General features: G+C 41.4%; 1 protein-coding gene, 2 long non-coding RNA genes and 1 other non-coding gene across 6 annotated transcripts in view; 2 read left to right on the top strand and 2 right to left on the bottom strand.

The window, feature by feature from the left end:
* The window catches only part of USP46 (ubiquitin specific peptidase 46), a 28,017-nt gene extending 26,337 nt beyond the window's left edge, over positions 1–1,680 (bottom strand). The window contains exon 1 of one of the 2 annotated variants that reach the window (XM_040595578.1): positions 1,274–1,680. In XM_040595578.1, the coding sequence (XP_040451512.1) occupies positions 1,274–1,309 (36 nt within the window). In that variant the 5' untranslated portion in view covers positions 1,310–1,680. Of the gene's footprint in view, positions 1–157; positions 267–1,273 lie in introns of those variants that run through there. The other variant, XM_040595568.1, reaches the window with a different exon arrangement.
* Positions 1,681–3,599: 1,919 nt separating this feature from the next.
* Positions 3,600–9,499, bottom strand: LOC121088913. The gene is made up of 3 exons (XR_005828071.1): positions 8,841–9,499; positions 8,318–8,385; positions 3,600–3,838 (listed from the first exon to the last, which is right to left on the bottom strand). It is a non-coding gene; the product is annotated as an uncharacterized LOC121088913 (long non-coding RNA).
* An 86-nt stretch (positions 9,500–9,585) lies between these two features.
* Positions 9,586–12,380, top strand: LOC121088920. 2 transcript variants are annotated; one of them, XR_005828075.1, is made up of 4 exons: positions 9,586–9,675; positions 9,972–10,196; positions 11,062–11,164; positions 11,579–12,380. It is a non-coding gene; the product is annotated as an uncharacterized LOC121088920 (long non-coding RNA). The 2 variants fall into 2 exon arrangements; XR_005828074.1 differs by having other exon boundaries at positions 9,658–10,196.
* Positions 11,331–11,448, top strand: LOC121082804. The gene has a single exon (XR_005826133.1). It is a non-coding gene; the product is annotated as a small nucleolar RNA SNORA26 (small nucleolar RNA).
* Positions 12,381–24,761: the final 12,381 nt, after the last annotated feature.

Here is a 24,761-nt window from a genome sequence, read left to right on the forward strand (position 1 = left end):
CCCTGGACATCTGGTTGGAAACAAAAGAGCAAGCCCACTTAAGTGGAAGCGTGGGCATGTGGAAGGGGAGCAGGCTTGCAATCCGCACTCCCTCCCCCAGCCCACGGCTGCTGACCGCACAGGAGCCAGGCCTCTGGGGCTGTGCCTGCTGCCTTACCCTAGAGGTAGGCTCCGTTCTCCAGGGCAGATGAATGGTATGTGTGGCATCACCAGCACAAGGCATGCTGGGGCACCACATGGAGGGAAGGTGGCAACTGCATGTAGCTGCTCTTGAAGAACCTGGAAATAAGGGGGGAAAAATACAGACTAAAACAACAAAACGTGTGGAAATAGGCTTCTCTTCTGTTTGCGTTGGAGCGCTTAGCACACACCGATTTCTTTGGCAAGTTTGTTACTGCCCCACTGTATTAATAAACCTTTGACAGACAAATGACAAAGTTTGAGCTATCCCTTCTCCCACTAAGAAGTTTCAAAAATCTAAACCCAATCAGATGCTCCAAGTTTGTTAGGCTTTAAATTAGACCCAAGCACAACGCAGAAAGTGTCCTTTCAACAGTTCCTAAGGAGGAAAATGGCAAAATCTGAACACAACAAACAAAAATATCAGTTTCCTTATTCCTTCCTAATCGCCTAGTCTGATTTAGAGAAAGCTAAGTGATTCACGAGTCCTTAACGAACAGCAGTCCTCCCGGAGTGCCATGCAGTAGAAGCTAAACCCTGGTGTTAGCTCTAAAGCCAAGACTTCCCAGAACAGGTACCATCAGGATCCAAAAGCGTATTACCAGGCATCTAAACATCCTCCTTTTCTGTGTAACCTGGAGAGCTCCTGGACCCATGAGACCACAGGGAGCCTGCTTGTGAGGGTGAAATGGGGTCACTGACTTAATGCGGATTCAAAGCCCAACTTTGGGGTCCTTTCGCAGGATTATTAGGGCGGGAGGAGGAAGGGCGGGCTGCGGCTCCGTCTGCAAGACGTACCGGCCGGGGCCAGCCCAGCTCCACGGGCCCCGCGCCGGCTCAGCACCTCCGTGTCCCCCCGGCCCACTCCCGGGCTGCCCCGGGAAAACTCCTCGGGACGTCGCCACTCTCGGGCGGCCAACTCCATACAGGCCCGCCCCGGCGCAGCCTGCCCGGCTCCCCCGCCGCCGGGGGCAGGGATGCCTGGCGCCCCTGGGAGGAGCCCCCCGGCCGCCCCTCCGCCGGCCCCAGCAGGGCCTGCCCCCGGAGGGGCTGCTGTGCCGCCCCCGCCGCCGCGCCCGCCGCCAGCACTCACCATATTACAGATGGAGGCGATGTTTCTGACAGTCATTAGTCTAAAGGTTGCAGCGATCCCACACCGCCATCTTTATAAGGTGAAAACAGCCTCGCTCATGGTGGGAAGAGCGCAGGAAGGGAAAGGGGGCGGCGGCGGCGGCTTCTGCGCCGGGGCTGGGATAAAAGCAAGAGGAGGGGACTGCACAGGAGCCCTCTGCGCCCGCAGAGCAGCCAGCAGGACGGACCTTCCTGCCCTCCCCCCCTCCGGGGCGGGTGGCCGGCAGCTCTAGCAGCGCGGCGGGAGCCGCCGCATCTCCGCTCCTTCCGCCGCTGACTCGCACGGTCCGCAGGGCCCCGGGCTCCCGCTGGAGCGCTCAGCCGCGCCTCTGCGCCAGCCGGCACCGCGCTAATCTCTCCCTTCCTCCTCCTCCTCCTCCTCCTCCTCCTCCTCTCCCGGCGGCTGCCGTCGCTGCTCGCCGCTCCATTGCAGCGCCGCGCCCGCTGATCCGCGGTGACAGCGCCGGGGGAAGGAAGGTCAGAGGCGGTGACCGCACGGGGCCCCGCCGGCGGGCCCGGCCGCGCCCGGCCAATGTGCGGCGGGGAGGGGACGCGGGGGCTGCCCCGCCGGCTGCCCGGGACGGGTGCTCCGAGGGGAGCGGCGGTGCCTTTATCACCGGGCCCGGGACGGCCCCGGGCTGCGAGGCTGTCGGCGCGTGCGAGATCCCCTCGGCCGGCAGCGGGGTGAGGGCCGGGGGGCAGAGTCCAGGCGGGCGGCACGGCGGTGTGCCAGTGACGCTGCGCTGTACCGGGACGTGCTCGCTCCACCAGTTTTGAGGTACGCAGGAGCCCAGGCACAGCGAGCCCCAGCAGAGTAGGCTGGCGTGTAATTTGCTGCCCACAGCAGGTGCTTGGTGTTGCCACTCCTGCAGACAACACCTTCACAAACACTCTTTTGGGACCATGCCCACACCACACATCTTTGGGCCCAAGTTCATAACACGTGGCATTTATGTGACACCATTGATGCAACCATCTCCGTTCCTCTTCAAACACCAGTCTGGGCCCATGCCTTTCCCCAAGGTAGACCAGTATAAGTGTACTAAATTTACACACATGATAACAGGCACAAGACTGTTAAATAGCTAGCTTGAGGCCACACAGCAAATCTCTGAGAGAAGCAAGAACGGTGTTCAGCTGGGGCAATGGCTTATCTTAGAAGTCCCCTTTTCTTTAGCAGATATTGCTGTTTTCAGCAGGAGCTTAAGGCCTGTTTATTGTTCCTCTGCTACGGTAGGGAAATCATTCCAATGGAGAGAGAGAGAACTACTAATGTTTCTATAGGCACCTCTGCTTCTGACAGCACCTGCAAGTATGGCACACTCATGCTTGGCTATGCTTTTTACTTCATGATGCTGGAATATAATAATTTCAGTCTATAAAGCCAGGCCCCACAGGCTTTATTTACCAGAACCATTCTGAAGTCAGCAATTATTTTTTTTATTTCAAGAAAAGGTCCATGATTATTAATAAAAATCTGGCATTAGCAGTAGCATCTAAAGATAAATTCCTGCCCTGAGAATACTGTTAGGTAAGTGGTCTCAATCCAGCTCATTGTGGATGATTGTCCACTTCATAGAAATGGTATCAAATTTAGCATCAGTTGGCATTCTGTTGACAGTTTTAACAAAGAAACTCAAAACTGTGTTGTCACAGCAACAGAACTTTCTTTCCCCAGTAACTTCGATTAATTACATTTAAAACATTGCAGACATTTCAAATACATGATGGGAGAAAGATTTTTGGACATTATGAAGTTGTCGGGGCTACTAAACTGTTTCATAAATCCACAAATCACTATGTAAAAGAGCCATCAAATAATGTAACACTGAGAAAAGAATAATCTTTGATATAGTTCTATGAAATTCATGGTCTTACATTATGTGTGAATTTCACCCCAAGTGTCTAATTTGCTTAAACTCTCAGGACGGAATTATACATAATGTCACAGGTTTTCTTGACATAACCAAGGGAAATGGGAGTTAAGGTGAGGTATTGTTTCAGGACTGGCCACCCCCAGCCTCAGTTCTGAAGCAATCATGGCCTGGTTGGTCTCCAGTGCATTTCTAAGTAGCCTGTGGAGAATGACAGTACTGCACTATAGCTGGTTTTTAAACTTGGATCCCTTTTTTTCCGGAAGCCTAGTTGTGTATTCTTTGCTGCAGCGCATTTATTCCAATTTACTGTAGAGAATCGTACTTGCTGTCAGTGAAAAGTTATTAAGTAAATGAAAGGGTTTGAAAGCTGCTTAAAAATTTAAATGAAACAAAATGTGGTAACTAATAAAGCCATTTACCTCACATATATTTTAATGTCAAGGACATCATTCCCATAGTGCCAACCCCAGAGAAACCATACAAAGTAGAAAAAAAAAAAAAAAAAAAAAAAATGAGTAAGAAAATGGTAAATATTTTCAGAAAGAAAGAGAAAAAAGTGTTTTCATACTTCTGTGTTCTCACTGATGCCGATTACTTGACTCCAGGGTAAGTTTTCAGGTGGTTTCTGTTTGTTAAACTTTTTTTTTTCTCTGAAAGACAAAATTAAATTGCTATTAATTAAGCATTTATTGGTTGTTCAAGAAAATGACTGCTCTTGAAACTAAGCATATTTGGAAATATGCACATACACACACATCATTCTGTGAAGAATTCAATATCATTATCCTTAATGTTAATAAAAATACTTCTATTTAAGGGTGGACACATTTCATGTCTTATTTCTGAGGATTCATCATAAAAATAGGAAATAATATACAAGTGTTTATGTGCCAGTTTAACAATAGTTTAGCATTGGCTTTTTTGCTCGTCAGTCACATATCAAACCAGGAAAGAGGAAAGAAACTTTCACACTTGAAATGGGCTGGTGTTTTGGTTTTCTTCTGGTGCTGTCATTTTCAGAACTAGAAAGTCTATTTCTGTAGCTTTTTGAAGATAAAAAAGTGCTAAGAAAAGCAACAAATGCTAGTTACAAATGTTATAGGAACTGTATAAATAAAGAACAGTGAACAATTGTTTCCACTCTAAAGCATTGCCCTATCTCTTCATAACAAACAACTACCCTGTGTTTCTTCCGAGTGTTAGACAAAGAGAAGGAAAACAAAGGACTATTTATAACCTAAGAGTGCTTATATAATTTCTGTTGAAAGGTCAAAAAATGCCTTCTGCATTTAATTTTAGATCGGTCTTGGTCTCATCTGGTTATACGCTTGAACATTTTTATTTCACTACATAAAATAAGAACCTATTGTAAATATCCTCTTTGGCTAGCACAGGCTTGGACTTTCATAACATTTTCCATTTGACATTCTAAGAGTACTTTGCAAACATTCACTCAGACTCATTAAATTATTGGGTGGCAAGTTAACATTAGCTTCTTTTACAAAGCAAGAGAACGGACAGCAGAAATTTAGCAACTTGTTCAAAGTTATACAGGAAAGTTAGTTGCAAAGCTGGGACTGGAATATCTGCTCACTCCATGCTACAAAGAGGATATTGCATTTTCACTCCAGAAGTCATGGAAAACTCCATGGAGGGTTATGTTTTTCTTGTCATAAACTCTGGTCCAGAAACGGGTCATCATCCATCAGCTTTGCTGAACAAGTGCTTGGAACTGAATCAAACTTAGGATATATTTCTAGGCAATTAAAAGGGCATTTTAGCAAAAAAGGCAGTTAAAACAACACTCAGGTTTTCTGGAAGGTAGGAGAATATATAATAAGAATTAAAAGAGAATTCAGATACCTGAAATACTTTCAGTGCTGATAATGTATATATAGAATTTTACAGACTTTTTTGATATTTTGTATCTCACATTAAATTATGTTTTACAAAAAGTATCAGTATTTAATAAATCTATTTAATTTAATAAATTTTAAATTATTTAATTTAAAATTTAATTAAAATTAATAAAATTTAACAGAATGGCAAATATGTAGACACAAGCATAAGGACGAAGAATTTTCCATGAAGCTTGGCCCCCACTGCAGAACAGATTAGGAGCTTTAGTACAATGCCAAATGCCGACTTGCAGTCCTTGGACTGAGGTTGTAGGGCATGCCTCATAGCAGGTCCACGGAAACCTCTATTTGCACCTGAAATTCTAACGGTTAGAGTGAGTTGTAGTCCATGTAAAATTCATGGCAATCCACACAAAATGTGGGGATTCTCTTGGAGGCCTCTTAGTCTAAAGCCTGCCCACCACCCCCACCCCCCCCAAACCACACATGCACACACACTTTGGAATCACTATTCTTCTTTAAGATTGTCAGCTTCAAAGCAACCCCTACCCAACATTTTAAAATAACCTGAGAAATTATTTATTTTGATTTAAAATATGGTAAAACTTTATCTTTAGAATCCTAACAAGTCATACTGACACCTACCAAATATGAAACAAAGAAAATAAAACTTTGCACTAAATTGATCTCTAAATCTCCCTTATCTTTGCTAATGTATACGTTATACTAGTTGGCAGAGAGGGAATACCAACTTTTCCTTTTTCTCAGGAATTGCTATTTCACAGGAAAAACCAAAATCACTTACAGCAGCTGACTTTTTTTTTTTGGCCAGCCATCAGACTTGAAAGCCCAAGGCCGCAGAATAAGACAGATGCAAATACATTGATGTCAAATACACCAAAAGCTGACTGAGTAGATAAAAGGGGCTAATAGTTCTACAGCCTTAACCATTAAACAGCCTATTCTATGAAGAGGCTGTTTAGGCCTTTACGATCAGTTCAATGCTCAATAACGGCCTAGAGGAGTGATTATCTCATAATATCTTACTCTTGCCTTTTCCCTGCTGCTTAATTGTGTTTCAAAAATATTCTGTTAGGAGCTTTGAACAATGACAATGAGAGAACTTCTGCATATTGCTTCATCAGTTTACATAATACTAATCTTTCCTGACACTCACTACTCAACTGAAAACACGCCCACATTTCTGTAAGGTAGAATCTTGAAGAATGGCCTCTTTATCAGGTATTTTATTCAGCAAGGAAGTTCACTAGCATTTTTCTTAGCTATATAAAAATGTGCTTTAAGTTGGAAAGATCCCGTTTAAGTTTTAATCATACATACTGGCTAGAAAGAGATAACCAAATTTTTTAGCTGTGGAAGTGATTTCTCAAACACAAAGACACTCACTGAGCACAAATAACAGAAAACATATGTTTCTAACAGAAATGTATTGCTATTTCTGCCTCTGGAAAGGAAATAACCATTCTGGCTTGCCCTTCTCTCCTCCAATGGTTTTATTTATTATTTTTGTTCTATTCTACAGACTAATTTTAACTAACATACATTCTGAGGACAAAACACAAAGGATATTGTGACAGCAGACAGGCTGTAAGTGGCATTTAGTTTATTTTCAGCATGAATTTAGAATAGCCTTTTCATTTTATGTAAATTGTGGCATAAATTAATCAGATTATGTTTTTATTACATTACCATCTCAAAGTTTTAATCAAGGACAGAAAAAAAGCTACTGCATTGTAAGGTCCAAAATCTGCCAGTTATTTAATGCAGATGGATACTGTCATCCATCTGCAAAGACTGATGGTCACATTAGATTTTTCTTGCTTGGTTTTCCTTCATATTACTGTGGAAAAAGACAGTGACATTGAAATGAAACATTAGTGACAGTTGTGCATTTTGGTGAAACTAACATGATGTTTTTGAACAAATGTTTTTCCAAAGTCTTTCAGCTGAGAGGTATCAGGCCAGTGACTTCGAGATTAAATTCATGCATCCCACAAAGAAAGACTTGGCTGATTAGAGCACCACTCTTCAAGATCTGAATAATTGAGTTCAGATCACTGCAAACTCCTTAAAAAGCTCAACAATAAATCCACAAAATAACCAAGGCACCCCGCTGCCAATTAGCTAACTTCAAAATGCAGACCTTCAGATATTCTTCTCCACGACCACCTAAAGTGGAAGTGTCCTAACATAAACAGACCTGGCAACATCTACTGGCACGGTTGACCAGGCACCTGACAGCTTTTCCTGCTAGAACCTGCTAACCTCTCACACTGCAAAGAAGCAAATGTTCTTTTTCACCATGAGGTGACCAGTGTGGAATAAAAGTAGCATGTTTACTATCTGATTCTTAAGTGTAGTTTTTGTACCAACTGTCCATACTCTCCCCCTCTTCCCTTAAATATTTTCATGTTCATGGTGAAGCTTCCATGATAACTGAAGTTCCTGTAAGTTCTGCTCATGACCAGACTTGCATCTCTCCTGGATCTCTCCAGGATCCATCTCAAAATTAAGCTGTACTTAGATCCACTGGTGACATGGGCTTTCCCACAAGTCCCCAAGATACCCAGGGTTGTAGGCAGACTCAGTGCCCAGCTAAGGAGTTTGTTCAGATAGAAGTTAAAGAGGCAGCCCTTTTGCTCCAAGAAAACAGAAACACAGCAGATCTGCTTGCAGTCTTGTAGGTAGTAACTCAATGGTTGCAGCACTTGCCCAAGGAAACAGGACACTCTGACCTGCATGTAAAGAGATTCAAATTCCCATTTGAACATTGCTAGGACAGAAATTTATTCTATAGGGAAGGTTTGGGAAGGGACAGAGAAGGTGGCCTCTGCATTCCTGCTCTTGAGTTTGTGCCACTATCAGACAAAGTTTCATGGAGCCAGAGAGGAGACAAACAATGCAAAGTTTCTATGGGGTAGACAGAAGAAAGCTTGTGCAGGTAGGATTTTATCTGAATTATTAAAATGCTCATCTGGGAAGGATACCGATCACTGGTTTGCTGTGCTAACAGAGGTGCCAGCTTACATTCTGTACTAGAAAAGAAAAAACTGAGCTTGACATACATTCCGCTGATACAGGTGGTAAAAATGTAAAGGTTGGATGCTACTTCATCTTTTTGGCTATATGACAAGAAAGAACTGATCTGACTTACCTGCCTAGCTGTAGAAAATGGTCATTGCAGAGAACCCCACTTGAAATAACCTGAAGCTACATGCCTTACAAATTCATATCCAGAGAGGGACTTACCTAGAGCTCTGAGACAGCTTCCGAATCCTGAAGTCCTCACAATAAATTTACTGGCACAGGGGTTACACCTGCAACAATGTTTTAAGTATGAATAATTAGTCAGAAGAAGTAACTAGAAGTGATAAGAAACACTTTCTAGAGCTATCCCTTGATTGCAACTATGTGATTGTTGGTTTCTGGCTGAATCAGGTCAGTTTAGTTCTGCTGAGGGTAATTTAAATACAGGGTTCAGAAAACTTAAGGGTAGTGGGCCAACCTGTAATTTTCTTTCTACATACTTACAGGTGCTGTGCTGTGGCAACTCACTATAAGGCAATACACACCGTTTCTCACTGAGACAGGAAGCTAAGAAATATCAGAAATATATTCACCTCTTTGTGAAGCAGGGACTTTCATTGAATTCGGAACTCCACAGGAACCAAGATGTTGCAGTTCCTACCCTACTAGCTTTGCTGGGCAACATTCAAAGTGTCTGTGCTACAAACTACCAATTCCCAGTTTACGCTAATCTGCTTGTACTCACCCTAAAACGTCTTAGTAGTGTCCCCAGCCAGCAGCACATCTCAGCTGAGGTGGAACAGCCATGTTTTGCATCCACGCTGTGCACTGACAGGACAGGCCTGGTCCCACCATGCCGCCCCGGGAATGGCGGCACAGGCGCGCTCTGGAGCCAGCGGCACGTGCTGTAACGGCAGCGAGGGCATTAGCGCGGGTTGGGGCCTGCTGCACTGCCCTCACAGGCGGATCCTAAGCCTCCTAAAGCAGGGCTTAGATGGGAGTTTAGACAGAGATCAACGGTACTTAGTTCCTCAAAGCCGCTAACGCGGCTGCTACTTCACACCGCAGACGCTTTTGTTTCTCTGCCTTTTGGCCTTTGGAGGTTGAAGGCCTCCGGGCCCCCAGCGCTCGGCCCGGGCACAGATCGGCAGTTACGTCCCGACCAGGACGAAAGGCCGCGTCACGACCCAGGCGGCAGGTCCGCCCCTGACTGACTGCCGCAGGGAGCACGACTGAGCAACCGGGGCGCTTCTCACGGAGGCAGAAGGCCGCCCCCTCACCCCTGACCGGTGCGCTCCGCTGGCACCGGCCGCCCCTTCCCGGGGGCAGCCCCCGCCGTCGGGCCGCGGGGGAAGCGCAGCACTGCGCCCCTCCCTCAGCGGCTGCGGGGAGACCCGGCGCGCGGGCCGCTCCCCCTGCGCGGGGTCACGTGCGCCAGCTCGACCAATAGGCGGCGGCGCCCTTCCCGCTGGCTCCTCCGGCCGCGCGGGCGCCGCGCGGGGTCTCGCGGGAGCGGCGGGGCGGTATTTAAGGCCGCGGGAGGCGCTGCGTTCTCCCTCTCCTTGCCGCTCTTCGCTGCGGTAAGCCTGTTGCAGCTGCTCCCCAGAAGGAGCCCCGGGCTCCTGACGGAGGGTGGGAGGCTTGGGGCGGTGGGATTGGGCCTTCTCGCGTCTTCCCTTCACATCTTGCCCTTCCAGAGCCTGGCGGTGCTCTGGGGAGTCAACACAGGGGGATAGAGCGCCTTTCCCTCACAGAAACCCAGTGCGGAGCCGTTCGCCTCCGCCCTGCATCCTGTCGTGAGGCACAAGCGTCCCTGTCCCTCCCCCCTCCCCGGCCCCCCTCGTTGCCCCTCTCTTCAGATTTCTCTCTGCCGCAGGGAGCGGCGGAGGCCGCACGCACCCCCAGGGCGGCCGCCTGGCGGGGAGGAAGGCGGCAGAAAGCGCCCCACGGTCCTGGTAAGGCCTTCAGATGCCCCCGAAGGCTTTGCCCTCTGGCCTGCCGCGCTCGGCTGCTCCCAGCCCGGGCAGGAGGCAATGCACAGGGCAGGCCTTCCCAGTGGGAAACGCTGGGGACCTGGACTCGTGCCTTTGAGCGCCTATAGGTAAGGGAGCACACCGACCTCATCACGTATCTCACCTCTTCTGCTAAGGCTTTAGCCTTCAGAAACGGAGGGCTTTGAACCTGAGACTTTGTACCACCTAAAGACAAACATATGTCTGAGGGTACTGGTCTGTATCACTGTGAGACAAAAAGAAGGGTTTGTGTACGTTTGTTTCCCTTCCCTTTTCTAAATGGTAGGTGTTGAGCTGTACAGACCTTAAGTCGGATTCAGTGCAGTGGTTTCTTTTTTTACAGTCTACATCAAGAAAATTGCAGTCATAACTTGCAGTGTTTAGGGTGCTGAATGCTGTAGGCACTTAAGTTCAAACGGATTTAACTTTTCAAACAAGAAGCTGTCACTGATTATGTAGGCTTTTGGCCTGGTGGTCTAGTATGTCTGTAACAGTGACTTTTGATGTCTGTCTTCGTAGAGCTCTGTGTATAATTTGTTACAAAGTATGTGTAACTAGGCACAAGGTAGCAATGACTAGGCTGGTAAAGGTCAGTTTAAGTCTAGAATTGTACAGCTTCAGGGTAGCGTCAACTTTTTAAACAATTTAGGCTTAATAAACTTTCCATTGTTTCTGATCAGTAGTATATTTTAAAAGAACTTCTGTGTAGTTTAAATGGGCTAATTAAAACAATCTTTTCAACAGATTGAACCATTGCCGACCTTTTCCTTTAGGTCTTGATTTGATAACAAACTTCATGAAAATGACTTCTGCAACTGTAGAACATGACTTCTAAGAAAATCTAATTCAACCTAATAGCAATTCTGTAGAATATGGCTTTCAGAACGTCTGTAATAAGACAATATAAATTACAATATGTGATTTAATAATTTTCATCTTTTTTGTGCTGTATAGAGGTACTAAGCAACTTTGAAATATTTTAGACATGGATGATGACACCTAAATTAGAAGCAATGCTCAAGACTTCTTAGGAATGAATAATACCTTCTGCTAGAAGGTAAGTGTGCTCTAGTCTAATGACAATTGCAAATAGTTTTAAAACTTGTTTTTTCATAAGTTATAAATTTCAAGCAAACTGTGGTAACTCTTGAGTAAATAATAAGTTCAGATAATAATCTTCAATAAGAAAAAAATGGTGCTTTAATCTACTCCCCTTATATGCTTTGCCCTCTTAAGTCTGGCAGTGTCTTAAGTGGCCAACCCAGAGGGGTATAAAAGATCTCTCTCAAACCCAGAGGTGAGGTTGAAACTCTTCTTTGGATCATGCTGAGAGGAACACATTCATGAAACTAATGAACTTTGTGAAGCTGCTTCATCAGCTTTATTACTAGCTTGTAGGTAGGGTTTGAACTGTTATTAGATTGTCATGTTATCTGAGTCTTGGTATCAATTTCGTCTAAATCTTTTTCAGGTTTCTCAAGTCTGTTGGTGCTTTATGTGAACCTACATGATAAATGTCTTGAATGAAAAGAGTTCCTTGTAATTGGTTGGTCTCCAGGTACGTTGCATAAAAAAGGATTAAAAAAATATTAGTGGATGTATTGCCTTCTATATCTGAAGAATTTAATTTATTCCTTACCCGAAAACAAAAACTCCAGCAATAGTTTGGACTAGTGGAAACCTGTGTGGTAATTGTTAGGACCTCATACAGATTTAGCCAATCCAAACCAGAAAAAAGTCAGAGGAAAGCTTGTGATTGTTATTGGATCAGTTTATTCTAACATTTCCTCTAATCTGGCTGTCCTGTGGAATGGAATCCATACTAGTGGTATGGGAAAGGAAAATCCTGTCCTGCACAAATGAAGACAATTATATTGAGAATTGGCTCTGCCTTAAGGGTTATTTAATGTAGCACGTTTATATAACCCAGCCTCAGGCCACCAGTTACCTCTTGTATATATGTGATGCAGACTGCAAATTAAATAAAACTTGCAGGGAGGAAAGCAGCGTGTGCAAGGGATTTGAACTGATATTAAACATCAGCTTATGATTTCATGAGTTGCTGATTTCTGAATTCATACTAGATGACTACAACCTGTAATATGTTGTCTTGAAAGTGGAATTGAGACCAGCAATGGCTAAAACTGCACATCTTCAATGATCATGTTTAAACAGGAACCATGCCATTTGCTGAAACAAGTTTCTTTAAACTGCTGTAATTTATTTCTATGTCTATATGTATTAATTGAAATAAAATGAAAATGCTACCAGAAGTCTGTGTTCTGAAGGTTTCTTGTTCAGGTACTTCCTGTATGAAGGCTTGGGTTTGTTTTATGGATGTGAATACTTGTGTTGTCATGCAGAAACATTCTCTTTACATGTGCACACTTGATAAACTTAATTTTTAATTGAAGTGGGCCATTTTCAATGCATCTGTAATCTTTTATTCTGACTGCCTGATCCTCGTTTTCTGAAGTATTTTAGAATGCAAAAGCACTTTGAGATCAACTGGTCAACTTCCAAGTCATTTCATTAGGCTGTATGTGCTATTTGCATGTTCTCCAGCTAGTGAAAAGGTCTCAAACTTTAAAGAACAAAGAATCCCATTACCTGCCCATTTCAAAGAAAAAAGTGGAAAAGGTTGCAATATTCCATGTAAAGAACAACCAGTGTGAAGATCCTTGAAGAGCAAGATCAGTGTTGAGTGATTGAAAGCTTTTGTGTGCTTATGTCTAAACATTAAAAACTTATTCCTCAATGGTGGGTCTTAACAGGAAGTGATTTATGTGTGTCCTGTTCCTAGCCACTGGTACCTTAAAATGCACAAGCAAGAATATAAAATACAGTTAAAGTAGCTGCCAGGTGCTTCCCCACTGCCTATAGAGGAAAGTGAGTTAAGTGTGGATTTATGGAACAAACATACATGGTCAGATTTAACCCCCATCTAGCCACAAAGTGTTTCTGGTTATCTTTGCTTAAATTTAGGCTAAATGGGGTATTTAGTCAATATTTATAGCCTGCTAGTCTTGCCTAGGTATTTATTTTCCTGTGGACTTGTGTTTTAATAAACTAAATTTGAAGGGAATACAACAGTACTTTCCCTTCTTTATATTAAACCTGTCTGACAACTGTCTAGTTCCTGTTGTAAAAAAACAATAAACCATTTTCCTACAAGCCTTGTCAGTTATTTTATAAACCTCTGTCCCCTGCAGTCACGCTCAGGGGTTGTTTTAGTCTATTCAGTCTTGCCTTATGCGAGTGTGGTTTCATAGCTGATCCATGCTGCCCTGTCCAGGCTGTGTAAATCTTACTTCTCTTGGGTTCAACACTAATTGATGGCATTTAGCATAGAGAGACTTTAAATGTTTTCTCCTGTATAACTGGTAAGCTTGTTTACATTTGTTAGCTTGGGATGGTGTTCTCAGTGAGCTGTCTGCACTTCCAGAACTTTATGAAGGGAGTAGAATTATCCTGGAAGGGCTGGAGTTTTCCTTCCCAGATCTATTAGTCGCGCAGTAAGTGGTGTTAAATTCCATCTGCTGCTCTGTCCATAAGGATCTTGTCAGAATCAAGATGTTTTGGAGTCTGCAGCCATTGTTACCTTTGAGTATTCTGTGTTTTTCACATCAGTTTGAAAACAGCTTTGAAACTTTTCACTTATGAAAACTATTTGTTCCTCTCCTTTTTGAATTAATGGCCTAAGTATACTTAAGACCCCCTACTCTTTCATAGTAGCTATCATGCCCTTGAAGGACCTATCTGAAGACTTATTGAAAAGAATGCTCCTTTGAGTCATGCTTAGGTGCTCTTTCAGAGACTTGTTTGTTTAGGGGTTTTGAGGCATTACTATTCAACTTCATGCTGTGCAGTTGGTGATAAAAATTGCCATTAAATCCTAATGACTTAGTCCTTATTCACAAATTTGTTCTAAAACATTTCAGGTGGGTCCTTGTTCATTCATCCCTAGTTTTTAAAAATTTTGGGAAAGTAATCTCTATCACAGACAAATCATTCACTTGGCTTTTGTGATGTAGCCTTCAAATTCTCAAAGGCTCCTTTCATACTTGCTCATTTCTTGGGCTTGCAAATTCTTTTGCAGACTGCCTGCTTCAAATCAATTTGAAAAGATTAATATTTTGTATCATATTGTTCCTTAAGCATTTCTGCTGCTTCAGTATCATACAGATTTAGATGGGGTTATTCAATTTTACTTTGTTTTGGCATGACTTGCAGTTACTGAAAGATACAGCTTCACTATGGAGCACATCCACAGTTTAAAAGGGCTATAATTTTTGTGTTTTTCAATTTGCCCATGAAACTTGATTAAAACTTGTCTTTTAAGCAACATTTTACCTGTTTAGCCATACCACACCCTTTTAAACTGGTACTTTTATGTAGTTTCATTGCTCACTGCTTTTGTCCTTTTTTTTTTTTCTCCTTCCTTAAAGGGAGAAATTTGCCTAAAATTTCAGTAAGTTCAATATAGAAATGTTTTAGGATGTACTTGTTTCCATTGCTGACAGCTGAAGTTTTGTTTCCTATCAGTCTGTCTGTTGCAGAAAATAAGCTTTTTCAGATCAGTGACTTGCACACTTGTACTACATACTGGCAGTATGTTATTCAGTTTCCCCAACAGAATTGCAGTGTTAGCAAAGTCCTAATTTGCCATAGTTATCAATGAAATACCCATGAGCTACTAAGGGATGACATTGCATGTAAAGTCCAATCTTTGCTGTTCTGCCCTTCTGAAACATCTGGTAAGAAAGAGAGGATCCATTCTAAACATGATCTATTCTTCTGCTTTCACACAGCAAAAATGGATTCAGCTTACTGGTTTTAGTACATCTGGAGAGGGAGCAATAATGAGAAAAAGTGTACTTGAGACTCAGGTGAATACTTAACATTTCACCTACCTTGTTCTTCAGGTAACTAGGCAATCATAAGGCACTATTTAAAAAGGGGAAGAGCTTTTTCAGTAGAATGGGTTTAATAATACAAAGTCAAAATAGAGTTTGTATTTTAAGCTAAAGTATCAAATTATTTCATGTGTTTATAAGGCTTACGACTTTGTACATTTGACTGACTCTGTTACGACTCAGTTGGGGCCATTATTCTATGCTGAAGGCTCATTTTGAAGAAACACTGGTTGGAAAGATAAGTCACTTGAGAGTAGACTCTGTTCTATGACTTCTCATGAGTAGTTACAGTAAGAACTCTCTTATCGATTAACTTTGACTTGTTTCTATTCCATCTTCAGGCTTTTTGGAGTATAAATATGTCAGTTCAGGCATCGTTCACCTAATTAAATTTATGATATATCATGTTAAAGTAGTGAAGCAAAACAAAAGGATTAGTATTAGTCTAGGAATATGAAGTAAGTCTGCATGTGATAACTTTATTGTTGTAAATTAGCTCATTCACCCTAACGGCTGTGCAGTTCACTGAGAGCTGGTTTGTATGAATTCTGTCCTCTAAATGAAGCTATAACGTTGCAATTTTTGCTTTTATTACTCATTGGAAAAGTGAAGACTAATGGAAGAAAAATAGCCAGGTTTGCTGGAGAATAGTCAAGGGCTAACTAGTTGGCTTGCACCATTACAGATTTGTGTTAACTGGCCTTGTTACAAACTAGATGATATTAAGGCAAATTCTGTCATTTTGTAAGTTTTTGTATGATCATTTGTACAACAGGGATTATATGAGAGTGTTGGGGGAAATAAAGATGGAAGAAAGCTGCAATATAGCTTTTAATCTGTACATCTCTGTTCATTCAGGCTTATTGATTGCTAATTTAGGAATGCTGCATTGGTTTTTCACTGACTCAATCTGCAAGAATGTTAAATTTGTTCAGCAAGACTGAAGACTGCCAGACAGAAGAGGGAATATTTTCATATCTATGTATTTATTCTGTGTTCTAGCAGACAATTGAAAGCATGATAGTTCTTCTGTAACTTACTGCTAAAACTGTCAAGATGTCAAGACTCAATAATCAAAGAAAATGCAGATTAAAAAAGCCGAAGAATGAAGTGTACTTTGGGAGTGACGTGCTCAGCCTTGGACCGTTTCCTCTGCACAGGGCTACATGGAACAACGTTCTTTTGTATTCTGTGCAAGGGTCTGGCAAGATGCAAAAATGTTTATTCTTCCCGTTTTTTTTGAACTGGGAGCAGTTGTTGGGGGACCACCTTGAAAGTCTGGCACTCCCCAAGAGTTTTAGTTCTGAGGACCTTGGCAATACCAGAATTTCTGTGATGACTTATACTTAGTAACACAGATTTGGGACCTCCAAGGTCTGTACTGTTTTGTTTTTAAGGATTTAAAATTTGCATGCAGGTATTAATTAATGTTAGAGTTAGGTTTATGACCCTTTGTGGCCTTATATTAATAAATCATACTTACAGATCTTCAGTGGGAAGCTTGGAGGCAATACTCAAGTAATAACGGCTAGTTGTTGTCCTAGTTATTCTTTTGAGTTAATGGTTAGTTGCCTGCATCTTCCTTATTTATGCCTTCCCATAACGTTATGGTTGTATCCAAGATTCTTGAGTTCGTGTAAAGAGCAGAACAGCAGTAGGGTGAGTATATAGGCTGAATGCACTTGTACCTAAGAAACAATGATTGTGCATTCCATGTGTTCTGATGTGGATCAATGCAGGCAGACATTTCTCACAAAAATGCAGTTTGAGATAGCAAAATCTTTTTATAGTTGCTAGATATCAGATCTGTATAGAACATGTTTTCTTAAAACTTTCTACATTTGGTTTCAGATGCAACTCACATTGGATTTTTCCACACATCAATACTTTTGCTCATCTAAACAAAGGTGAAAGCTGCGTGACCTTCAGTGACATTCACTGCTGCAAAGAGGGCCTTTTCTGTTCAGTGGACCCTGATGTAAAGATCAGAGATTTCCTCCTATGCTTTGATATTTAACATCTACAGCTTTGACTCGGTGCATAAACACTGAACACTGTAATACTGAAAACACTCATACTCCTTCAGATTAAAGAATAGTGTACAAGCTGACAACAATGATTTGCCATCTTCAGATTGTATTGTATGTTTACTGTAAGACATAAAGTTAGTCTAATCACAACACATTCTAATGTATTTCAACCTAAATGTACTTTATTAAAATAATGATCAGCAGTAATTGGAAATAGGCAGAGGCCTAGGAAGAGCAGTGTGCACAAAACCAGGGGATGAAAAAATGCTGGGAGTTGCTGCTTTTAGCGCTGCCTGGGTTTGGAGACAATAGGTCATGCAGATCTTAGTTTGTTTAATGTGGTAGCAGGTGAGATAATTGTCTTTCCTTCTCAGTGGCATATTGCACACCAAAGCAGAGGTGGTATTTGGTCTGTGATTCAGTGTTTTTCAGACTTTCTCCTGATAAGTGAAGGGATTACATGAAGGTAAATTATATGAAGGAATTTGGCTTAGGTTTCATTAGTGGTCCTGCCATTAAATCTTATTACAGATGATGTAGGAAGATGAAATCCCAGCTTATTTGGCTATATCATGATCTGTGCCTTAAAAATAGAAAATTATCTCATGTAGCTTGTAAAGTGAAAGAAAATCAATAGCAGCTCTGTAGAAAAAAATCTCAGTAAGCTACTTGAAAAGATTGCTAACTGTAATGTTCTCAAGATTTTGGTAATGGATCCTAATAGATTCATCATTTTTATTTATTTATTTTTCCTCTGACATGTAAACGTAAAATATATCCAACATACTTTACTGGTAAAATAACTAGAAGGGAATAAAGCCAAGTAAAGCAAAGAGAAGGATGCAGTCTGTTTCCAGAAAGAATGTGTTCTGTCCCACATACTCAGACTCAAGATACTGATTTCAGATCCAGCATGGCACAAGATTTTTAGAGTTGCTGATATGCTGTGACATACCATGATTTTTTTTTTCCAGATACCCATGGATTTCCTCAAAGTTTTGTTTTAGACTTTGCTGCTGCTGTTTCAATTTGCAGATAGGTCTGTGTTCTCTGTTGTGTGGTATAAAAGAAAAAGAAAAGAAAAAAAAAAGAATAAGATAAAAAGAAATAAGTTGATAATTAAAAAAGAAAGAAAATAAAAAATCTCTTTTGCTGCTCTACATGAAATCTGGGATTTTCATCTACACATACTGCTGCTGTCAAGAAAATCTGGAAAGAGAAAAAAGGTATAATGATGGAATTCATAGGTGTGCAATAAAAATGCTTTAACTCTGTGATGTGTTTTTATAGTAAGTGATGTGAAAATTATTAAAAAGCAACCTCAAGAACTATAAGATAACATTAAGTCCCTCCTGGATTCAAGCCCTTGCTGCTTCTTATAATGCATAATGAGTATGTTTATTGGAACTACATATCAGCTGCAGTCCTTTCAGTTGTCCACTACTCCTTTTTTGTATATCATTGTTGGCAGGGCCTAAATAATTTTTGGTCCTATGCAAAAAGATGCTGCCAGGTCAGTATTTTCATATCATTTTGTTGTGTAGGGAGAGCACCTCAGGTTTGGGTACCTTAACTGTAGATCATTTCTTCTTCATAGTGTTGCAGATGTAATAGCAATGTGGTCCAATTCTCACCTGTGTGGTGGTAAGGCTGGGAAGTCTGACGGATCCGAGCTAGGTCTCATCTGCCCTCTTGGTCTGAGCTGGGAAATGATGATTGCAACAGCTGTGACTCCTCTCCAGCATAGTTTTATCACATGTGTTAGTTCAAGGAAACTAATTATACAAACAAGTAACAGGGTGACTTTTTTTACTGCTACTGTGCTGTACGTTGGGGTTTTTTTCCAAACTGAAGTTTTATTGCTCTGTCTGTTTTGATTCACAGTATTATGTCTGTTCTCACCTGACTTGGTACAAGACCTTGCAGTGTGTCTATTTACCATGAGTCAAAGCAGAAGAAAGGTCTCAAGGTACCCTGTATAGGTTGGTCCTATTAAAACTCTACACCAGGTTCCTCAGATTGCCATGCTCTTTGCAGGCTCCTTGGGCTACAGCCTTCCTCTTCAGTAGCCGTGATTTTTACTTCTTATGGAGCTTCTTCCTCCTTTAACCAATTTGAGTTTTGTTGTTACCGTTTCTTAAAAATGCTAACCAAAACCCCATCTTAAACTGACAGAATATGGAGAAGCAACTGCTTTTAGTAAAAACTCTGTGATATGTGTGTGATGTGAAAGAACTATAAAATTAGACACAGTAAACTGAATGAAAACAAGTTTTAAGATACAGAAAAATAATAGCTCTGCTTTGCAGCTATCTGTGTCACTGATTAATACTTACAATTACAGACAGTATTAAGCTGGTACGTAAAAATCACAAAAATTTATATTTTTCTTTCTTGCATGCCTACAGGCAGCATATTTGCTGGTGAGCAGGAAAAGAAAAATTACTGCCGTTGTCATACTTCATAACGGAACTAGCACCGCCTGGCTTATGCACTGTATGCTGTGTAGTCCACAATTTTTATAAATCCTTTCCTTGGACTGCTTGGAAATTGCTAGGAAAAAGAAAGTGTGCCAAGAATTCATCATAAAACATTGAGAACTCGAGTACCTGTATTTATACGATTAGAGAGGGGCTGATGGTTTTCCTTTTTGACTAGAATTATGACTGTTAACTGAATGCAGCTTCAGGTATGAGTGCTCTCTCCTCATTTGGATATAGGGGTTGGGTATGAAACAAAAAGGTAAAGAAAAATATTGAATATATTATATACCTTCTTAAATATCCCATGTATCTCAAACTGCTTCATTATGAATTACAGTGCTGCTATCACTTCAGGAACTGTAACCAGATACAGCATTTGTTATGTAGTTACTACAGCTCCCATGTAACCCTTGGACAGAACTTGATTTCTGAGGAAGAAAATACAGATAGGGTACTGCCATTGGTTTTTGTTTGTGGTTTGATTCTTTTTTTTTTAGAAGACTTGCATTTTTTATTAAGTGGAATTGTCATTCCATGTCCACTAGTGTGACAGAAGAGCTGCTCTCTCAGCTCTCACTGGCTTGAGACCTGTCTATTAGAATTTGAAAAGGCTGCTTGAACTTAGGTAGCTTTAAAACTTCCAGAAATAAGGTATGCAAACTTAGTTGAAGGTCACTAGGACCTGTAAGTCAGTATCGTGGATGACAAGCATGCTAGGACAAATGAAAGGTAGGTCTTCAGACAATTTCACCAAAATTCAATGAAACTGTGTTTGTTTACTTTAGCAGAGAGTCAGGCCCCCACTCCTCTCTACAAACCTTAGTTATCTTTCTGAGGTTGCTAGTCATGACCTAACACCTACAATGATTTGAGGTCCTGTCCTCAGTCTGGCCTCTTTCCTATTGCTACCAGGTGCCCAGTCTGAAGGTTTGGGTTTACGTAACTTTGGGTTATTCGTATAATTTCTCACTAACGCTCATGCTGTTAACCTGAACTCATCTTTGATCTCGTTCAGCAGGGTGAGAAGTTTCTAGCTTTGACTCACAGTTTGTCGTCCTACCTTTAGTTTTTGCTTTAAGAAAATAATCTTTATTTTTCCATATAAGTGATGTGTCCTTCCATTGTGGCTTCTGCAACTTAATTGTGGATTACTCCCATTTAACCACTTCTTGTTTTTATTCAGGGTAATTGTATTATTACTGAGTCTGCCTTAAGAAGTTTATTTAATATCTTCCTGATATTTTGTGTATGTTTGTGTGAACACAAAGAGAAGTCGTTCCTTGCAATTTGTAATCGGAATCTTTAAAGTAGTTATAGACTGTGATTTAAGTGCCTTTGTTTTTATGCTGTGGGACATAGTTTATATATGTTTTTATTGCCTGGAGATTTGAGTACAAGTTGGGCTGCTTGAAAGGGTCTTGCATAAAATTCAGTAGTGCAAAATGCTGTTGGCGTTTTCTTGTGGAAAAATAAATTAGAGGTGAATATTTCATGTATTGAAAAGGGGGTAGGGAGGAATTGTTTTTCCTTCCAAGTAAATTATTTTCAGTTGTCAGATTTCAAAGCTCCAAGTAAGAATATTATATGGATCATCTGTTTGCTTATATTCCCAGCTGCCTTTCAGATTGACTCTGGTAGAATTTCTTGTGGTAGATTCTATAAATTGCATGTTTTGAAGTAACTTAAATAAATAATTTTAGGGTAGGATTTTTCAGAAGTATTCAGAACTGAATTCTTTCCAGTCTTTCTGAAATTAGTGTTTTATTGTTGATGTCATTAGAGCAAAATTTGTTCAGTACTGAACAGTTTGAAAATCCCACTGCTGGTGTATTGGGTCTGGCTGAGATGGAGTTAATTTTCCCGCAGCAGCCCTGGCAGCGCTGTGCTTTGTACTCATAGCTGGGAAGGTGCTGGTAACACACCAGCGATTTGGCTACTGCTGAGCCGTGCTCCACCGCATCCAGGCTGGCTCTCCAGCATTGCCCCAGCAACAGCCGGCTGGGGATGGGCAACATATTGGGGAGGGGGCACAGCCAGGACACCTCATCCAAACTGACCAAGGGATATTCCACACCGTATGATGTCTGCTAAGCAATAAAAGCTAAGAGAAGTGGGGGACTGGGGGCATTCGTTACAAAGATATTCATTTATGATGTTTGTCTTCTGGTGCAACTGCTATGTGAAGCCGTACTTCCCAGGAAGTGGCCGGACATGGCCTGCTAATGGGAAGTACAGAATAAAATCTTTTGTTTTCCTTTGCTTCCATGTGCGGCCTTTATTTTTATTTTATTAAACCACCTTTATCTTGACTCACAAAGTTTTTTTTCATCATATTTTGTCCTTGCCCCCTGCCCCTCCCTTGTACAGAGGACAGCAGTGATAGAGCAGCTTGGTGAGCACCGGGTGTCCAGCCAAGGTCAAACCACCACAGCTGGTTACTAAAATCAAAATCTTTGGTATTTCTTAATCTCTTCAGGTGGCAGGGCGTGGTTGGTTCAGCCAAGTGATTTGGATTGGCCGCACCGAAACTGTTGATAATGTAATTCCATACTTACATCATGAAGCCAAGAGGAAAAAATAATTATTACCCTGCAGGCACTGAAGGAAATATAAAACACACAGTGGTAGACTGTCTTTTAAGAAGTCTTAATTCACACCCTATGTCTCATCAAATATGTCACACAATAGAAACAGTCTTGCAAATATGAACTGTTTTGGTAAGCAGGAGCTTTATTTGATTTTGTTATTGTTACTCGTGATGCAGGTCTTTTAAGAATCTGAGCTAGTCCTGCAGAATACTTAATTCCTTGCTTGAATTTTGTTTCCTAACACAGCTGTAGAGGTGAAGACACTATTTACAGTTCATACCCATAGTCTGTAACACACTACAGGGCCAATGTGTAAATCAAAACAATCATTGAGGTAAAGAGTTTTAGGAAAACATGCGTTTCATACAGAGAATGGTATGGGAGACTCGATCTAGAATACGAGGACAGTCTCAGATTATTGTGTGCATGCTTTAGTGTCATTTGGGTAGCATCACTAGGGTAAAAGAAAGTCCTATTTAAGCAATATATAATTGTAATTAAAAACTAGATAGAACGTGGAGTTATAATAATGAAACAAATCTACCTGGAAAATGATAGCTTGAGGAAGCACCATGAGATGACTGAAAAAGTGTTTATAGCCATCACACAGGGGGTATTGTAATTCCAATTTTACTTTGAAATCGGAAAGCTACCATAAATTTGACTTAAGTTTTTTGGCATGGACTGAAGAAGAGTGTAGATAAGGCTGTGTCAATGCTTCTGAAGAAGCAGCCAGTGAAGATGCCGTGGTTTGTGTTTCACAAGTTGTTCAGGAGCCTTGGGAGCTGGGTTCGGTTGCTCTGGGTTGGAATAGTTCCATAAGCAGCACTGACTGAATGCCACCTATTGTGGGAAGTCCATTTCTTCAGTTGCCTAAAGACACTAACTGAGGGGGGAAAAAAAATCAAGGCCCCTGCTAAAGAGATGTTAAATGTTGTTTGCGACGATATAAGCTCAGTAGTCTGTTCCACCAACAAAGTATTGACATATGATGAATTACAAAATTAAAATCAATGTGAGAATTGGTTGGTGATCGAAACTTATCTAGAGCTGATATAAAATTGGCAAGAACAGAATAAAACATAGAACAAAGTGTAGACATTTTGTAAATTTCAGTGTATCTAGTCCACATTGAAGCTCTACTAATCTTTCTTCTTGTTCAATAGTTTATGTGTCAAAACCAGGAACATTTGACACACCTCTCACATTTCTATTCTATAACTTAGCAAGAGGTGGGATATTCAATATCAGTCATTGGTTCTCCGTGTCAGTAGATTGATAGTTTAGGATTCCAAAATATACTTTGTTCACAGTCATAGCCTACTAAAAAGGTATCTAACACACGAGCCAGATGATTGTGTTACATAACAACTCGGTAACGCTGGTCTAAAAGCTCACTTGATCTTTTTAATCTTGGATAATTTTTCTGCCCAAAATTGTTTGCAGGCAGCTTGTCCAGAAAACAAATTCTCATTTTAATTAAATTTTAATTAAACTCTTGTTTAATTTGCTGTTAATTCAGCTGAAAAAAAACACCAAGGGTAATATCACCTCTGCTTGTTAGAAAAGCAGTGCTCCAATTCAGCAAATACATGTGAGTTTTCAAATGCAATTGGTTGTACTGGCTGTGTGGTTTCTGTCCTCGCCTAACTAGAAACAGAGCCGGCTGTGATCACAGACTTTGGCTCCTTGCTCCTTGTTCAGCTGCAGCTCTGCTGAATGCAGTGCTGGGGGGTCAGCACATATGCTTGCTGCCTGTGATTCCAAGCTGCTTGGAGCAGGTCTGCTTATGTAAACGTGCATACAGAAACAAGCTGCACCCAGGGATGGGTGGCTACCCAAGATTAATCAGAACAAAAAGGACTTAGCAAGTATGTAGGTCCCAGCAGGCACAGCTTCTGCAGGGCATTATGTCTTGGGAAAGAGTTAGGGAGAGAGAAGGAAGGTAATGGAAATGGATGGGGCCTCGTTACAATTTGCATACCTGGGAAAGTACACTTTCAGACATTTGTAGGGCCAGAGAAGGGTACATTTCCCTCACTCAGGAGTTCATTTTCTGTTCTGTCCCTGGAGCTGCAAACCTACAAATGAGCCTAAAGGGATGTGATCAGTGCGGTGTAAAAAAGTCCACTGTAATTTATATAGAATCAGTCCTTGTGGTAGCAGAGAAGAACATGGTAAATAAGCCTATAGGCAACACCATAAAATTGCATTTAGACTTCTCACAGTATGCAAATTAATCTGCTTAGACCTAATTTTATGGGGCAGTTCGTGCCATGGGGTCTGGATATATCCTAAGGGACCTGGTTCTCTATAGTGCTGGGCATCCAACAGCACTGGTGGATATATAGCACTAATGATTTTATAACAGTAATAATTTTGATCTTCTGAAACTGTTTTAAATAGCTGGAATTGTGTGTAAATCAATAGCAGCAAATACGTCTCCTTATAATCATACTCCTATAAATAACTGATTTTACTGTATTGAGAAAATTAGTTTCTTCTTGTGTTATCTATTACCTCATCGTACCCACTGTACGACAGCTAAACACCTTGGCTACCCAAGGACAAAAACATAATTTTGTTTAAAGATGCACTTGTGTCCCATTTATTCAGGGCATCTTAATTGTTAGATTC

Source organism: Falco naumanni, chromosome 1 (assembly GCF_017639655.2).
Source record: "Falco naumanni isolate bFalNau1 chromosome 1, bFalNau1.pat, whole genome shotgun sequence".
In the NCBI taxonomy this organism is placed as follows: domain Eukaryota; kingdom Metazoa; phylum Chordata; class Aves; order Falconiformes; family Falconidae; genus Falco; species Falco naumanni.